The following is a 15,538-nucleotide window of genomic DNA, read 5'->3' on the forward strand; positions in this document are numbered from 1 at the left end:
ACTGCATTCGTCGACAAAGACAAGATATCCTTAGTTGGCATATGTTGGCAAGGCCACATTAATAAAACGATCGACCTATGGCAAGGATTCATGTCAATGCGAGCCCTCATTGTGTAGTCTCATAAACTTAGATCTATTATAGCATCAAGACAGGAGTGGGGGTTAGTGTCAAGAGCCACGAGGAAAAAGCACCTTTTGAGAAGGACCTAAGGGCTTCAATAGTTATAAAGTTGAGAATGATAAAAAAGATATGGGCACGGTAAGAGGCGGGTCACACGGGCACTTTACTATCTAATTGCGTCATCGTGATGATCCTAAGGTTGCTAGCTCCGATCCGCCATAGCCGGCCTGCTTTATCAGCCGACAGCTACCTTGTGTGATCGCGTTACCTTCTCTTTGTAGCCTCTTCAACCCCACCTGCTACTACATTATCCCTGGCGCAAACGTTGTCCGGAGATTTGTCTGCGCGTTCTGTCTGTACTAATCGAGCGGGCTCTGATCGGAAGGCCAGGGAAAGCAACAGAGATTGTTTCTAAGAATGCTAGACCGGCACCTCATCGTCATCAACACAGGAAAACATCTAGATCGGACTCCCACCAAGAGAGGAGCCATTGGAGCTCTGTGAGCAAGCCTCCATTGACGCTCTGTGTGTAGTCCCGCTTGTTGTTCCCGTACAGATAGTGGTGTGCACAGACTTGAATGTAGTGCCTGCTGCTCATCATCCATGGGGAACTCTCTGGGATGTTCTCCATCTGGAGAGCGCCTGGTCTCGGCGGCGCGGGATGGAGATCTGCAGGAGGCCCAGGCTCTCCTGGAGTTCAATCCTCGCCTCGCAAAGTACTCGACGTTCGGTGTCCGCAACTCTCCGATCCATTTCGCGGCTGCCCAAGGTCATAATGAGGTACAGCAAGATCTAGATTTGCTCCAAATATGATATTGGAGCAGCTTTCTGGCTTTCAGAGTAGAGAGAACAAATTCTCAAGGTCAAAATGAGGTGTAAAGGATCTAGAGTTACTGTTTCAGAACAGCTTTTTGGCTTCAGAGTGAATAGTCCTTAGTCCTATACCAGAAATTTAGAAGCCACAGTTTGCTTTATTCTCTTGCCCAATTTTGGACCCTTTTTGACTCTGCAGATAGTCTCGCTTCTGCTCGAGAGTGGTGTTGAAGTCAATGTCAGGAATTACAGTGGACAAGTAAGCTCCTTAACAGTTTCCTTCCATGTTTTTCTTTTATTGAAGGTGTTGCATTACACACTTTGGACAGCAGTACTGTCGGACAAGGTTGTCTCGGCGTCACCTGGGTGGTCATGGACTGCAAACAACTCTGCAACCCATGTCACCTGGGTGGTCATGGACTGCAAACAACTCTGCAACCCATGTCAGCTCGGCTGTTTTCTGGCTTTTGTAAACCAAGCCTCAGGTGCATTTCAGATTCTTTACCTGGATGGACTGCCCATATTTGTTGGGGCTGTTTTTGAATTCAACAGGCCCAGTTGCCGAATCAGGCCACGGGTCTGAATGGAGATGCAAAGTCTGAGCAAAGGCATTTCAGACTGTGCCTCATGGCTAGCTTGGTGGGGGGACTGTATTCGTACAATAGGCAGCTGCTCAATGGGACTGGGGGATGGATGGAGTTACAAAGTCTATAATGCTGCACCATTATAATTGTGGTGCCTATTGTGCTGTTGCACTCAAAGGGCTGTTTTTCGTTATAATCACGGGATTTTACAATCATGCTGTTGAAAAGCGCATACCCAACAACTTCATCATAACAATAGAAGCATGTCTGGGATGTGGAATCTGACACGATCTTCGTTGTGGGATTTTCATGATTGCAGACAGCTTTAATGCAAGCATGTAGAAATGGACACTGGGAAGTGGTGCAAACATTGATCCTTTTTAAGGCGAATGTAAGTATGTCAGTCCTTGAAGATGCTGGAGGGTATGCAGTGGCTTCATGTGAGGGATAACAAAGCTTTCACCCACAAAATCTTGGTCCATTATTTAACTCTGGAGGTGTTACTTTGTTGTTCAGGTTAACAGGGCAGATTACCTAAATGGACGGACTGCTTTACATTTTGCCGCTGTTAATGGTCATGCTCGCTGTATACGATTACTTTTTGCTGATTATTATCCTAGTTTTTCTTCCTGTGCAAATGATCTGCCACAGTGTACAGTGGAAGAAGGCCCTTCTGTGAAAGCTTATCTAGATAGGGAGTAAGTGTACCTTAACTGCTAGGAAATCATGCTCAGTTGCTGCTGTGAAGTGCTTATCAGCACTTGTGTAGGGGTTGCATGAAAATGCAAAACGTGTTTTTATCTTTCCAGTGCTACTACAAGAATCGTGAACCGACCTGCGGATGGTGGGATAACTGCCTTGCACATGGCTGCCTTGAATGGTCATGCAGATTGTGTGCTTTTGCTACTTGATCTTATGGCAAATGCATCTGCTGTCACCATGCAAGATGGGACTACCATTGATTTGATAGGTATGCTTTCTGTGTCTAACCTAGCAGGGCATTAAAAGGTATTGGCTTGATTTAATGCCTATCTGATAGACTAGGTGCAGAAGCACAAGTATAAATCAATTATGTGTCTTAATAGAAACATTTGCAAATATACTATAAGTGCATTTTTGTTTATCACTGCATTAGCTTCAACAGTCAGATGCATGTGTCATACTCGGGCAACTACTTAAGGGTTAAGGCTAAGAGAGGAATCAGCCCAGGAGTATTAAAATTTAAAGGAGAAAGAAGACCAGCCAGGGTACTTCTGAGACCCTTCTTTAGGCTAAGGGCAAAAGCAAATGGCAGTCCAAGGTTTCCACGAGCTGCGAGCAACAAAGGTGACCACAAACCTGCCAACAATCCCACTCATAAGAAGCTTACTTGTCATTATTGTGGTCTCAAAGGTCACATTCAGCTTGATTGTCGCAAGAAGTAGAGAGAAGGTGGTTCTGCTAAGAAACCCCCCAATCAAACCTCTTCATCCACCAACCAAACTCAAAAATCCTCTTTCACCAAGGAGACTATCCTCATCGGTATTGAGGAGCTTCCGTGTGATCCTCTTGTTCCTTCCACCTCACGTCTTACGGATTGGGTGGTTGATAGTGGATGTACTGCTCACATGACTCCTGATAGGATCATTCTTCATGACATTCATCCCAGCTCTTCGACGGTGTCCATTGGTGATGCTTCCAACTTGGAGGCCTCTTTGGTTGGTAATGTGTTACTTACTCTTTCCCGGGCGAGTCTTCTACCATTCGGGATGTGCATCATGTTTCCAAGCTCTCCAGAAATCTCCTCTCAAATTTTTGGATTGCGGAGAAAAGGATATGGTGTCTACTTCGACGATTCCGTCCTGAAGATCATCGACACAAGCACCTTGCAGATTGTTGCCACAGGTATCTAGGAAGGTGGTCTTTATCGGTTGAAGGACATTGGTGGCTCTTTGACCGAGTCCCAATCTCATCTACTGCAACTTCTTCACAGCTATCATGCCTTGGTAGCTCATGTGGATATGGATTTGTGGCATGCTTGCTTTGGGCATCTGAATTATACTTCTTTGCATCTCTGGAGGTTTGACAGAAACTCAATACGAAGGCCTTTGTGTGAATATATGCTCTTATGTGTGTGTGTGTGTGTGTGTGTGTGTGTGTGTGTGTGTGTGGAGTGCATGTGTGAGAGCATATCTTGATACAGGGTTCTACACCCACTATTGGGCACTGATGACGTTAGTGGGGATGTCGTAGTATCTAGTCCATACTATGCATAATGGAGTTGATAGTTATATAGTCTTGTGGGTTGACTACCATGAGTATATAACATGCACATTCCTAAAAGGTGAATTTGGGCATGTTCCTGGATTCATCTAGGTATATATATATACTTCTTTGCAACTGCTGTCTTTTTTGTAGATGGTCGAGGTTCTTCCACCACTGAAACCCTCCCACTCCACTTGTGTGGCTTGTCTTCATGGTAAGCAACACGGAGATGCCTTTCCTCACGAGGCTATTCATCGGGCTTCTCATATTGTGGAGCTCATTCATATGGACTTGTGCGGCCCCATGCGGACTACTATCCAAGGAGGAGCCAGGTTCTTTATGCTTGTTATTGATGATTACTCACACAAAGTTTGGGTTTATCTCTTGGCAGAGAAATCTCAAGCTTTCTTCCGCTTCCAAGAGTGGGTGACTTTGGTCGAGACAGTGACCACACAGAAGGTTTGACAAGTCTGCTTCGACAATGGAGGAGAATTCATCTCTAAAGCCTTTCATAATTTTTACTCACAAAAAGGTATAAGCTGTCATGGTGTGGTTGAACGGAAGAACAAGACTGTGCAAGCTATGGCCCGTACCATGCTTTCTTCTTCCTTCTTCTTTCTGGGGAGAAGCTATGAGCACTGCTGTTTACATCAACCGTTCGCCTATAAAGGCGGTTTCTCATATGATTGTAGAGGAGGTTTTTACTGGATAGAAATCTTTCGTCTCTCATTTTAGGGTTTTCGGTTGTGATGCCTATGCTTATATCCCTGATTCTAACAGATCTAAATTTGATCCCAAGTCCAAGAAGTGGAAATTCCTTGGATATAGTTCTCATTCCAAAGCTTATAGATTATGGGATCCGGAGTCTCGATCCTTGGTGATTTCTCGGAATGTTCACTTTGTTGAACCCTCATATGATTCTCGCTCTCATCTCGAGTTTACCATTGAGGTTCCTTCTTCTTCCTCGGCCACCCTCATCAACTTCTTTACCTCCTGTCTCTCCATCCCCACTTCCTTCTTCCTCGGCTTCTCCTCCTTCTCCTTGTGCGTGTAGCACATGGTAGATACACATTGTGCACAGTGTGTATCTACCATGTGCTACACGCACACAAGACTAGCTTCGAGGCTTGGGGAAGCTTGGAGTTAGGCAGGCTGATCGGCGAGCTGGGCTAGGGATAGACTGACGGGCGGGCACCCAAGTATGGACAGGTGGGCGCCCAAGTGCGGACGCCCGGTGACCGGCCAAGAGCCTATAAAGGGTGGCCAAGGTTAGTCAATAGTCCATAGAGTCTCGCGTGTCTTTGTGAGAGCTCTATGGTCAGGAGCTTGGATCTAGTGCAGACGTGCACCTGTTTTCTGCAGCCAAGGCCGGTAGCAGTCTCGAGGCCCGCGAGGGTAGCTTCGTGGTGGTATGGGACGTCATGAGGTAGAGATTGGTCGGTACATCCAACTAGTTAGCTCAGCTCATGGCTCGGTGGGGACAACCAAGACATGTGGGCTTGCCCACGGCTGTCAAGGTTGGGAGGTGAGTCAGGCTTGCACCCCCTTCACGTTGCTTGGTTTATTTTGCAAGTTTTGAGTCTTGTACCAGGAGCGTTCTACGAGGTGATCTTATGGCCTATGGGGATTTGACAGTGGTATCAGAGCATGTAGATTTGTTATTAGGGATTGAGTGGTTTAAGACTCTTTAGGTCCAGATAGATTGGTCTAGTCATACTTTTTCTTTTGAACATAGGAACACCCAGTATTATATCTTAGGTGACTGTATACATCCCTCTCAGGGACCTCTTGTAAATACAGTTGATTTTGAAAATATAATGGATTCTTCTTTGTATAATGCTTTCCATCGTGTCTTGATTCCACTTTCTTCATTTCTTATTCCTACTATGGATGTTAATGAATTAAGTGTGTTTGAAAGCAACGAATTAAAGAAGATACTTGATTTATTTCAAGATGTATTTTGTAAAGAATTGCCATTAGGCTTACCACCTGAAAGGGCAGAAGATCATCGTATTGACCTGGTCCTTGGTGCTCAACCTGTTAGTATTCCACCTTACAAGATGAGCCAAGTTGAGGAAGATGAGTTGGCCAAACAACTCGAAGATTATTTGAGGATGGGCTGGGGTGCACCTATGTTACTCAGGAGAAAGAAAGACAAAACCTGGAGAATGTGTATAGATTACAAGAGATTGAACAAACTGACAATCAAGAACCGTTATCCTCTCCCTAGATCAGATGACCTGATTGACCGGTTAGTCGGAGCGAAGTATTTCACAAAGATCGATTTACGTACTGGCTATCACTAGATACATATTCATGAAAGGCATGTTGAAAGAACCGCCTTTCGGACTAGGTATGGTCATTACGAGTTTCTCATATTACCTTTTGGGTTAACTGATGCTCCAGCTACTTTCCAGGAAATGATGAACGATCTTTTTCGTGAACATTTTGAAAAATTTGTGGTTGTGTTCTTGGATGATATTTTAATATATAGTCGTACTCTTGAGGATCACGTTAGACACCTCATGATTGCCTTAACTATTTTAAGACAGAATCGACTGTATGCTAAATTAAGTAACGTGAGTTTTTAATGACAGAAATCATTTACTTGGAACACAAGATCACTAGAGACAGGGTGAGCATTGACTACGACCGAGTTCAGAAGGTTCTGGCTTGGCCTATACCGTAGACAATGAAACAACTTCGTTCTTTTCTCGGTTTTGTTGTTTTTCTTCGGAAATCTGTACGGGAGTACTCTCAGCTCACACTACCGATGACCGACTTGTTGAAAGGTCGTGGACGTAAGTCAAATCAATCTATCACTTGGAATAACGATCTGGATATGGCCTTCGGACTTTTGAAAGATAAAGTTAAGGAAGCACTTATCTTAGCACTACCCGATCCTAGTAGGCCTTATGTTCTTGAAACTGATGCTAGTGACTGTGCAATCTGGGCTGCTCTATTCCAAGATGGTAAGACTTGTTGCTTTCGAGAGTAGAAAGCTAGACGACACTCAATCTCGTTGGCCAATCCTTGAGAAGGAGCTTTATTCTTTCATTCACACTCTTAAGGTTTGGAGACATTATTTATATGGCTCCAAGTTTGTGGTATTGACTGCAGTCAATCAAGTATGTGTGATGCAGATGATTTGAGAGGAAGGAAAGCTCGATGGGCTGAGTTAATGCAAGATTTTGATTTTGAGATTCGTTATCGAAAGGGGTCCATGAATAGTGTCGCAATTGCGCTTAGTCGAATTAGAGAGGTGAATACTTTGTTGTTCACCGAGATTTCTACTGACTTATTTTAGTCATTGAGAGGGCTTTGTAGGACTGATAGTTATTTCGGTCCCTTTTGACAGAAGATCCAGGACGGGAGCTCATTGATTGACCAAGACTCAGTGACTGAGCAGCCTACCGTTTAGGCTGCAGGAGGTCAGTGGATGATTTGGAATGGTTTACTGTTCTTTAATGACAAAATTTGTGCACCTTAGATCCCGGACATTAGGTCCAAGATTCTTAAGGAGTGTCACGACGCCCCTTCTGCTGGACACCCTGGAGTACACAGGACATTAGCTTTAGTGAAACACTTTTTATTGGCCAAAGATGAAAGGGTATGTAGAAGATTATGTCCTCAAGTGTCAAGTTTGTCAAGCAAATAAAGCTGAACGCTTTAGACAGGCTGGGCTGTTGCATCCTTTGCAAATCCCAGGTAATAAATGAGAAAGTATTTCCATGGATTTTATTACTGGATTACCAAGAACACGTCAAGGCCACGATTTGTTGTGGTGGATCTCTTGATAAAAATGGCTAGATTTTTATCGACCCGGAAGACCATTACAGCTATGCAATTAGCAAGGCAGTTTATCGAGCAATTGTTTAGACTGTACGGGTTACCGCAGGACATAGTTAGTGATAGGGACTCTAAGTTTACAAGTGACTTTTGGAGGCTTGTTTTTGAGAAGTTGGAAACAACTTTGAATTTGAGTTCCTTAGATCATCCTCAATCTGATGGCCAGACTGAAAGAGTGAATCAAATTTTGGAGGATATGCTTGGTGTATATATCTCCAAAAGACGAAGTTCATGGGAGGATTATCTTCCTATGTTAGAATTTGCATATAGTAGTACTAAGCATACGAGTACAGATTTTAGTCCTTTTTTGCTCATGTATGGTTTTCAACCTAGATCACCTGTTACAGTGGGATTTTCAGGACTTCAGCATGATGCAACACGTAATTTTTTGCAAGATATGCAAGAAATGTTACAAGTTGCGAAGGAATCTATTAAAAGTACTCAAGACAGAGACATATTTTATTCTAATAGACATCGTTTACTCAGAGAGTTCTCTGAAGGAACGATGGTGTATTTGTGAGTTTCCAAAGATTCCGAGACTTTACGGACAGGTCGATCTCCGAAATTATCCCCTAGATACTGTGGACCATTTCGTATTACACGACGGATTAGTTTAGTTGCATATGAACTGGATTTGCCTTCTCATGTGAAAGTTCATCCCGTATTTCATGTCCCTAGACTTAAGGAAGTATTTGGTGGATCAGACCAGCTAGTTACTCCTCAAGAAATCATGTATGTTGAGGACATGACATTTGTTCCACACAAACCGGAAAAGATTCTTGGATTTCGTGAAAGACGGTTGCGTAATACACTCATCTGGGCTTGATTAGGACCTTGTTGTATCTTAGGAGGCAAAAAGTTGGAAGCACTTCTCGGGCTTTGGAATCTTTTGAAATCAAAAAATAAAGACTGAATCTTGACTTGCAATGTTCACCTTGGTTGGAGCACTCCCCTTGGCTGTCCTGGCCCTTGGAACGCGTCAACCCTTGGTGAATAATGAGATGCCAAACCTGAATTCTGGTCGGGCTTTTTGTACCCTCTCATGCTTCAAGTTGACCAATTTCCACTCCAGGTCCTGCACCTTCTTGTTCATATATGTCTACGTGGCATCCAAGTGCGGGATGCATGTGACATTCTCTTCTGCTTAACTTGCCAGAAGCTGCATAGCCTAATAGTCTGTCAGTAAAGCTGGATAATCGTCGAAGAACTCTTTGTCAAGCCATACCGCTTCGTGGGTTCCTCGGTCCTAAAAGTTCATGAGGAACTGTTTGTGTCTTTGGCTTGAGCCATGCTTGAAGCGGTGCAAAAGGATCTGTTCTAGAACCATAACTTCAGCTTCATCAACTATATCTGGTTCCGCTTCGTCTTTCACTTCTGAAGGGATTGGACTTGTATATGGTTTTAGCCAACTGACATGGAACACATCATGTATAGTTGTCATGTGCACAGTGTGTATCTACCGTGTGCTACACGCACGTAAGACTAGTTTCGAGGCTTGGGGAAGCTTGGAGCTAGGCAGGCAGATTGGCGAGCTGAGTTAGGGATAGACTAACGGGCGGGCACCCAAGTATGGACGGGCGGGCGCCCAAGTGTGGACGCCCGATGACCGGCCAAGAACCTATAAAAGGGTGGCCAAGGTTAGTCATTAGTCATATAGAGAGTCTCGCGAGTTTGTGAGAGCTCTATGGTCTTGGAGCCTGGATCTAGTACAAACGTGCACCTGCTTTACGCAGCCGAGGCCGGCAGCAATCTCGAGGCCCGCGAGGGTAGCTTCGTGGCGGTATGGGACGTCACGAGGAGGAGATTGGTCGGTACGTCAACCTAGTTAGCTCAGCTCGTGGCTCGGTGGGGACAGCCAAGTCTGTGGGCTTGCCCACGGCTGTCATGGTTGGGAGGTGAGTTAGGCTTGCACCCCCTTGTTTGTTTGTAGGTTTCGAGTCTCGTACCAGGAACGATCACGAGGAGATCCGGTGGGGATTTGACAGTGGTATCAGAGCATGCCTCGTGAACGAGCAAGTCGGTAGGTAGAGAAGATGAGGTCGAAGAAAGGTATGTGTCAAAAGCTTGCTATTTTTTCTGTGCATACTGTCGTTTTTCAGATTCAGTATGTTGTTTTTCATCATAAGAACCCGTCATGATGGCGATTGTGGTCTAGAAGGGTCGATTTGTTTGCAAGAAGTCGGCTGAAGATTCGTTTGTGCAGTCGCATGAAACGTTGAGAGAAAATAGAAAGAAAGCAGGTTTGCTTGTCGTTTAACGTGAGAAAGAGAGCAAGCGTGTGAGAGGTGGGCACGCTGGCGGGTGTTGGTGTTTGGCTATCGGTGGCTGGCGGGCGCAGGCATTGGGCTACCGGCAGTTACAGGCAGCCATGTTGGCGGGCGCCTAGGCCTATGCAGGCAGGCGCCTAGGCTTGCGTAGCCAGGCGGCCAGGCGCCTAGGCCTACAAAGCCAGGCGGCAGGCACCTTGGCCTACGCAGCCAGGCGACCAGACTGGCGGGCGCGTGGGCCAGGCCTGTGCAGGTGACCGAGCCTAGGCGTAGGCCAGCGCAGGCCGCCCTGGTCGCCTGAGCAAAGGTGGCGCCGGCAGGAAGACTGGCGAAAGCAGCCGGGTGATGATGTCAGCAACACAATAGCCGGCGACACTAATCTAGGAGGGAAGGAGGAAAAAAAAAAACAAGGAAAGCACTCGCTGATTTGAGCTTTTGCTTTCGTTTTTTTAGTTTAATTTTTTTTAACAAAAGTTTAAACGCCTCCCTCCAAGGTTTAAAAGGTGTTTTGTTATTTATTTATTTATTTATTGTTTTTAAGAAAACAAAACTTATATATATATATATATATATATATAAAAACACAGAAGCAAAAGCTCAAGTAGCTTTTGGGGCAGGCTATATAAACCCCTTAAGTGGGCTTCTTGCCACACATCTCTCAAATTTTCAAGCTCTCAAGCTCTCAAGTTTACTCGCACTTTTATTGTGCGAAGATCGAATTATCTCTCCACTTGTCATCTTCACGATGTTGACCCAAGAATCGGAGTTGGAGCCCCTTGTGGAACGCGAAGGCTTGCCGGCTACGGAAGATACCGATGCCAATCTTTTTGACGATAATGTGTCAAAATCAAATTTCCAAGAGTTCAAAGTAGCTCTCGAAGCTTCTTCGTCGGAACGTCAGGCACAAATCGTAGCCTAGATGCAAGCTTTGCAAAACTCCATCGCTCTATTGACCACTACCCTCTCTACTCTTTCGGGTATGGATACCTTGGCCTTTGCTTTAGGCCCCAACATTACTCCGGAACCGTTCGGGGGCGAGCAAAAGCAGCGTACCAAGGAGATCGTGGACACTTGGCTACATAAGTGGTAGGTCCATTTTCAGTTTCATCCATATGATGATGGAAAAAAAATGTAGTTAGCAGCAGGTTTTCTCTCCGGCAAAGCTTAGGGTTTGTTTTGTTTGCAAAGGCGGTTATATAGTCTTTCTGTGCAAACTGGGAAGTGTGACGTGAAAGTATTGCACTCTTGAGAGCTAAAATACTAGGGCTTGTGTGACAATCAGCCCTAAAAGGGTTTTTTTTTTAAATTTGATATTTTGTGCTGGCCAACAGCCTACTCTGGGCTGACCAACAGCCCACAACCCCATATTTATAAGCATTGCTTCATTAGCATAAGGAATGCATGATAAAAACAACATTCACCAGCTGCTGCTGCTGGCGTACCTCTGCAGCAGCGTGGACCTCATTGTTTATCTGCAGCTGCCGTCGGCTCCTTCCTTTGCACACAACAGCACCAGCCCGCGTCTTCTGCCCATACCTATCTGTTGTTGGCTCTATCCCCTGCAACAGCAGCAGCCCGGCAAACTTTCTGCGTTGTTCCTGCAGCCTGCAGCTCCAGTACTTGTACCTGCAGCACACCTTTGGACATCAGCCCTCTCTGCTCATCACATCTACTTGGGACAGAAGCCCTCTCTGCTCATTCGACATCGACTTGGGACAGCAGCCCTCTCTGCTCATCATCACTTGAGAATATGGTGACAGCAGCCCTCTTTGCTCTTCACCACCTACCTCGTGACAGCAGCACACCATCTGCCCGGGACAGTAACCCGTCAGATCTGCGTTTCTCCTGCAGTCCACTCATCTGCAGGTTTGCGTTTGTCTACATCACCTCATCTACGGAGAGCCATCGCCTCGCATCGATGCGTGCCTTTGACATCCAGCCCTGCACCACTACATTTCCGCTGCCCATTACAGACATCTACCACCTCGGAGTGCCATTGCATCCACCAACGCGAGCCTTCGACACTGACCACCTGACGGAGTGCCACCACTGGCCTTGACGTGAGTCTTCGTCACCGACCATGCTTCAGCTCCGACCTCGTCTTTGCTTCTTCGACGGTCTACTACTCAGAGTCACCTCACATGAGAGGGCCGCTTGTATTGGATTACATTCATTATTATACATACTCATTCATCCATTTCATGCTATGTTGGTTTGCTCTGATCTCTTGCACATCTGGTCCTTTCATCCTTTTGCCCTCACACGGTATCAGAGCTATCGTGAGCAAAGGGATTGAAGACCTCGAGAGCACATAGCATGGATTGTCTACTTGCGACTCCGGAACCAGCCTTTCTCACTAGATGTTGATTCTGCTTACTCAGATCTGGACCACACGGAGGATGAGACTTCTTACTCATTGGAGAGCCCCGTGCGAGGTCTTACATTGGGAGACGATCAGCCTGTCTACACCTACACACCCTCTACACCTTTGCCATCACTTATCAGACTTCACTTCCAGAGAGGGATACATGCCTTCTGCCAGTGTGCCAGTGTGGGACCCTGGTATCCTTTGTCATCAATGTTGGGGTAAAGGCATTATGCCCACCTTTATAGTGTGTACAAGCCCATAAGTTTTATAGTACATAGTACACTTAGTACTTTTAATGTACTAAGTGCACTATATGCACTAGAGCAAATATACATGTGTGATAGGGGAGTCACACACTCATATACTTTGTGAGTTGACTTATCCCCACACGTCTTTCTCTCTCTCTCCCTTCTTCTCTGTGTGTGTCTCCCACATGAAACCCTAACTGTTTCAGTTGAGCTTCTTTAGCTCCCTTCAACTGGTATCAGAGCTGCGGTTGTGTCCGTGTGTGCGCGTGTGTGCGCTTACAGGTGTGTGTGTACTGGTCTTACTGTTGTGCTCTGTGGAGCGTAGGTTTGGGTTGTGCAGGACTCCATGTGTGTATGCGAGTACAGGAGAGCAGTGTCCTGTTGAGAGGCTCTTTACTTGGCTGTGTGGCCAAGGTGTTGTCCACAAATCAGGTACTGTGTGGGCAAATCGCGAGCAGCATCTATGCCAGGCAGCAACGAATTGACCAGCCACAATAAGGTCAGTGTTGGCAGATGCGGTGAGTAGTGTGTCCCTATTGTGCTGCCACGAAGTCCAAGCATCAGTTGCCATCAACGCAAGAAAGCTGCCAGGTGTTGGAAGATTGATGCGCAGGGTCTCAATAGGCGATCAGCAGGGCAGAAGCATAGGGACTTGTGTTGCCGTGTGTGGGTCTTATTCGCCACCCTGCATAAGCGTCAAAATTTTCGGTGTCCTGTGTGTGTACAGGGTAAAGTCGCGAGGTACCGCCCACCTACACGAATACAGCATCCGTACCTGCACAACATCAGCAGCATCAGCACACGAGTCAGCAAATACGACGCCCTCCCTTTTTTGCAACAGAAATCAGAAATTTCAGAGGTATTTGCTTCAATTTTGGGATTTGCATGTCCATTATCATCAATTGAGCAGGTACAGGTCCTAATGGCTCAGATTTGAGCACAATTGGCAACATTGAGTGACATTGGTCACATTCCGGGTCAATTGGCAGGAAATTGGGTGTTAACATTTGGGGCTTTTGATGTAATTGTGCCATTGGGCATTCATACATGCTGTATGAATGTGAGCAATCTCACATTCGGGGCTAAATTGCAGGAAATTGGAGTGCAAATCAAAGGGCTTTTGTGCCAATTGGGTTGATTTGCATGCAGGCACTGGCATTTGATGCTTAGGGCAATGTGTGGATGCCTGTCAAGCACTCAATGTGCCAGTAAATCAAGGGGCTTTTATGTATTGGATGTATATGTGGCCAGGGGGAAGCATTGTGAAGACTGTGGATGCCTTCATGTGCATAATGTACCATTCATGATCAGAAATTGATCTTGAATCAAGGGGCTTTTCAAGATTTTGTGCTTGTTGAGCTTGGCAAAGCAGCAGGGAAGACTTTTATGCCTTGAACCCTCAGTAATCCACTTACAGTCAAGGGGCTTTCGCCCAATTTCTGTCCGGGACTGTTGTATGCAGTGGTGGGGACTGTCAAGATCTGATTTTCACTCATTTGGACAGCCAGGAGAGCATTTATTGCTATTGTACTGGTACAGATTTGGTACAACTTTGTACAAGTTTTGGCATGGCTGTACATTGATTTGAGTGAGGAAAAGGCTCATTTTCAGTTGTTGTACTTGCCGGTACAGATTTGGTACATCATTGGTGAGCACTTAGTATTGTTGTACAGTATTTTGGAAGGGGAACAGAGCACATCTAAGGTGCTGTCATAAATCTGTAGCAACCAGATTTTGGTGATTTTATCACATTCAGTGGGAGGAGAGTTGCATTCGTGCTTCCGCAGTGGGAGATAAACTTTGGGAGAACAACTGTGAGCACTTTGTGTGCTTTGGTGCAGTGTTTGCACATCTTGCAGGGAGTCAGGCATTGACTGTGTCAAAGGTTGCATATTGCTATGGCAACCACAGGTGAGAGCTCTTCATTGCTTCACATCAAGAAGCTTGAAGGCTCACATAATTATGACATTTGGCAAACCCAGTGCTATAATGTGTTGCTCCAGAAGAAGCAGCACAAGCCCATCAAAGAAAGGGGTGTAATGCCCACTTCTCTTACTGCTGAAGAATGGGAAGATATGGATGAGCTGGCAAGATCCACCATCATGTTGTCTGTGTCAGACTCTTTACTTTTCAGCATACGTGAAGAGAAGACAGCTTGGGGAATGTGGCAAAGATTACAGGACTTGTATGCCCAGCAAAGTGCCTCAAGCAAAGTGTATTGGTTGAAGAAACTCATAGGTCTTCAAATGAAGGAAGGGGCGTCTATGACAGCCCATCTAAATGAGTTTAATGGTGTTGTCAGCTAGGTCATCAATCAAAAGTTGGCAATGGATGATGAGTTCAAAGCCACCTTTCTCTTATGCACTTTGCCAGAGAGTTGGGACACATTCAGGACAGCCACTAGCAATTCAAATGCTATGCTGTCATATGCAGATGTGGAGGGTGCTCTCCTTCAAGAGGAGATGAACAGGAAGAAGAACTCTGTTGGAAAGTCCAATGCAATGAATCCACGTGGGAGATCCCAGCAAAGGGGTAAAAGCCAAGAACGGGGAAGGAGCAAGTCCCGCTCCAAAAAGGACTTGGAATGCCATTATTGTGGCAAGAAGGGACATTTCAAAAAGCAATGCTACAAATGGAAGAATGATGAAAAGGAAAAGGGCAAAGGCAAAGACAAAGACAAAGACAAAGATGAAGCCAAAGATGCAAAGCCAAAGGGCAAAAGTGGAGTCAAGATTGAAGAAGTCAATGTGTCACATGCAGGTGACAGTGAGGATGAAGTCCTATTCATGTCTTCACTTGATGCCCATTCACTCCATGCAGGAGATGGTTATGGTATGCACTCATGGATCATTGATTCAGGTGCCTCCTTTCATGTCACAGGTTGCAGAGACTTGTTTGTCAGGTATACTGCTGGCAATGAAGGAGTAGTTTATCTGGGTAACAACCATGCATGCTAGATTCTTGGCAGAGGTGATGTGAGGCTTGTGTTTTCAGATGGCTCACAGCTTATGCTCCATGATGTCAGGCATGTGCCTGAGATCAAG

General features: G+C 45.6%; 1 protein-coding gene across 1 annotated transcript in view; it reads left to right on the plus strand.

Moving 5' to 3' along the window:
• The first annotated feature begins 255 nt into the window (after positions 1-255).
• The window catches only part of LOC147606262 (putative E3 ubiquitin-protein ligase XBOS32), a 59,581-nt gene continuing 44,298 nt past the window's right edge, over positions 256-15,538 (plus strand). The window contains exons 1-5 of the mRNA XM_086792330.1: positions 256-901; positions 1,134-1,193; positions 1,838-1,909; positions 2,035-2,216; positions 2,328-2,488. Of these exons, the coding sequence (XP_086648456.1) occupies positions 725-901; positions 1,134-1,193; positions 1,838-1,909; positions 2,035-2,216; positions 2,328-2,488 (652 nt within the window). The 5' untranslated portion in view covers positions 256-724. The remainder of the gene's footprint in view (positions 902-1,133; positions 1,194-1,837; positions 1,910-2,034; positions 2,217-2,327; positions 2,489-15,538) is intronic.

This window comes from Cibotium barometz, chromosome 58, assembly GCF_041138505.1.
Source record: "Cibotium barometz isolate CiBa-2024 chromosome 58, ASM4113850v1, whole genome shotgun sequence".
Taxonomy (NCBI): domain Eukaryota; kingdom Viridiplantae; phylum Streptophyta; class Polypodiopsida; order Cyatheales; family Cibotiaceae; genus Cibotium; species Cibotium barometz.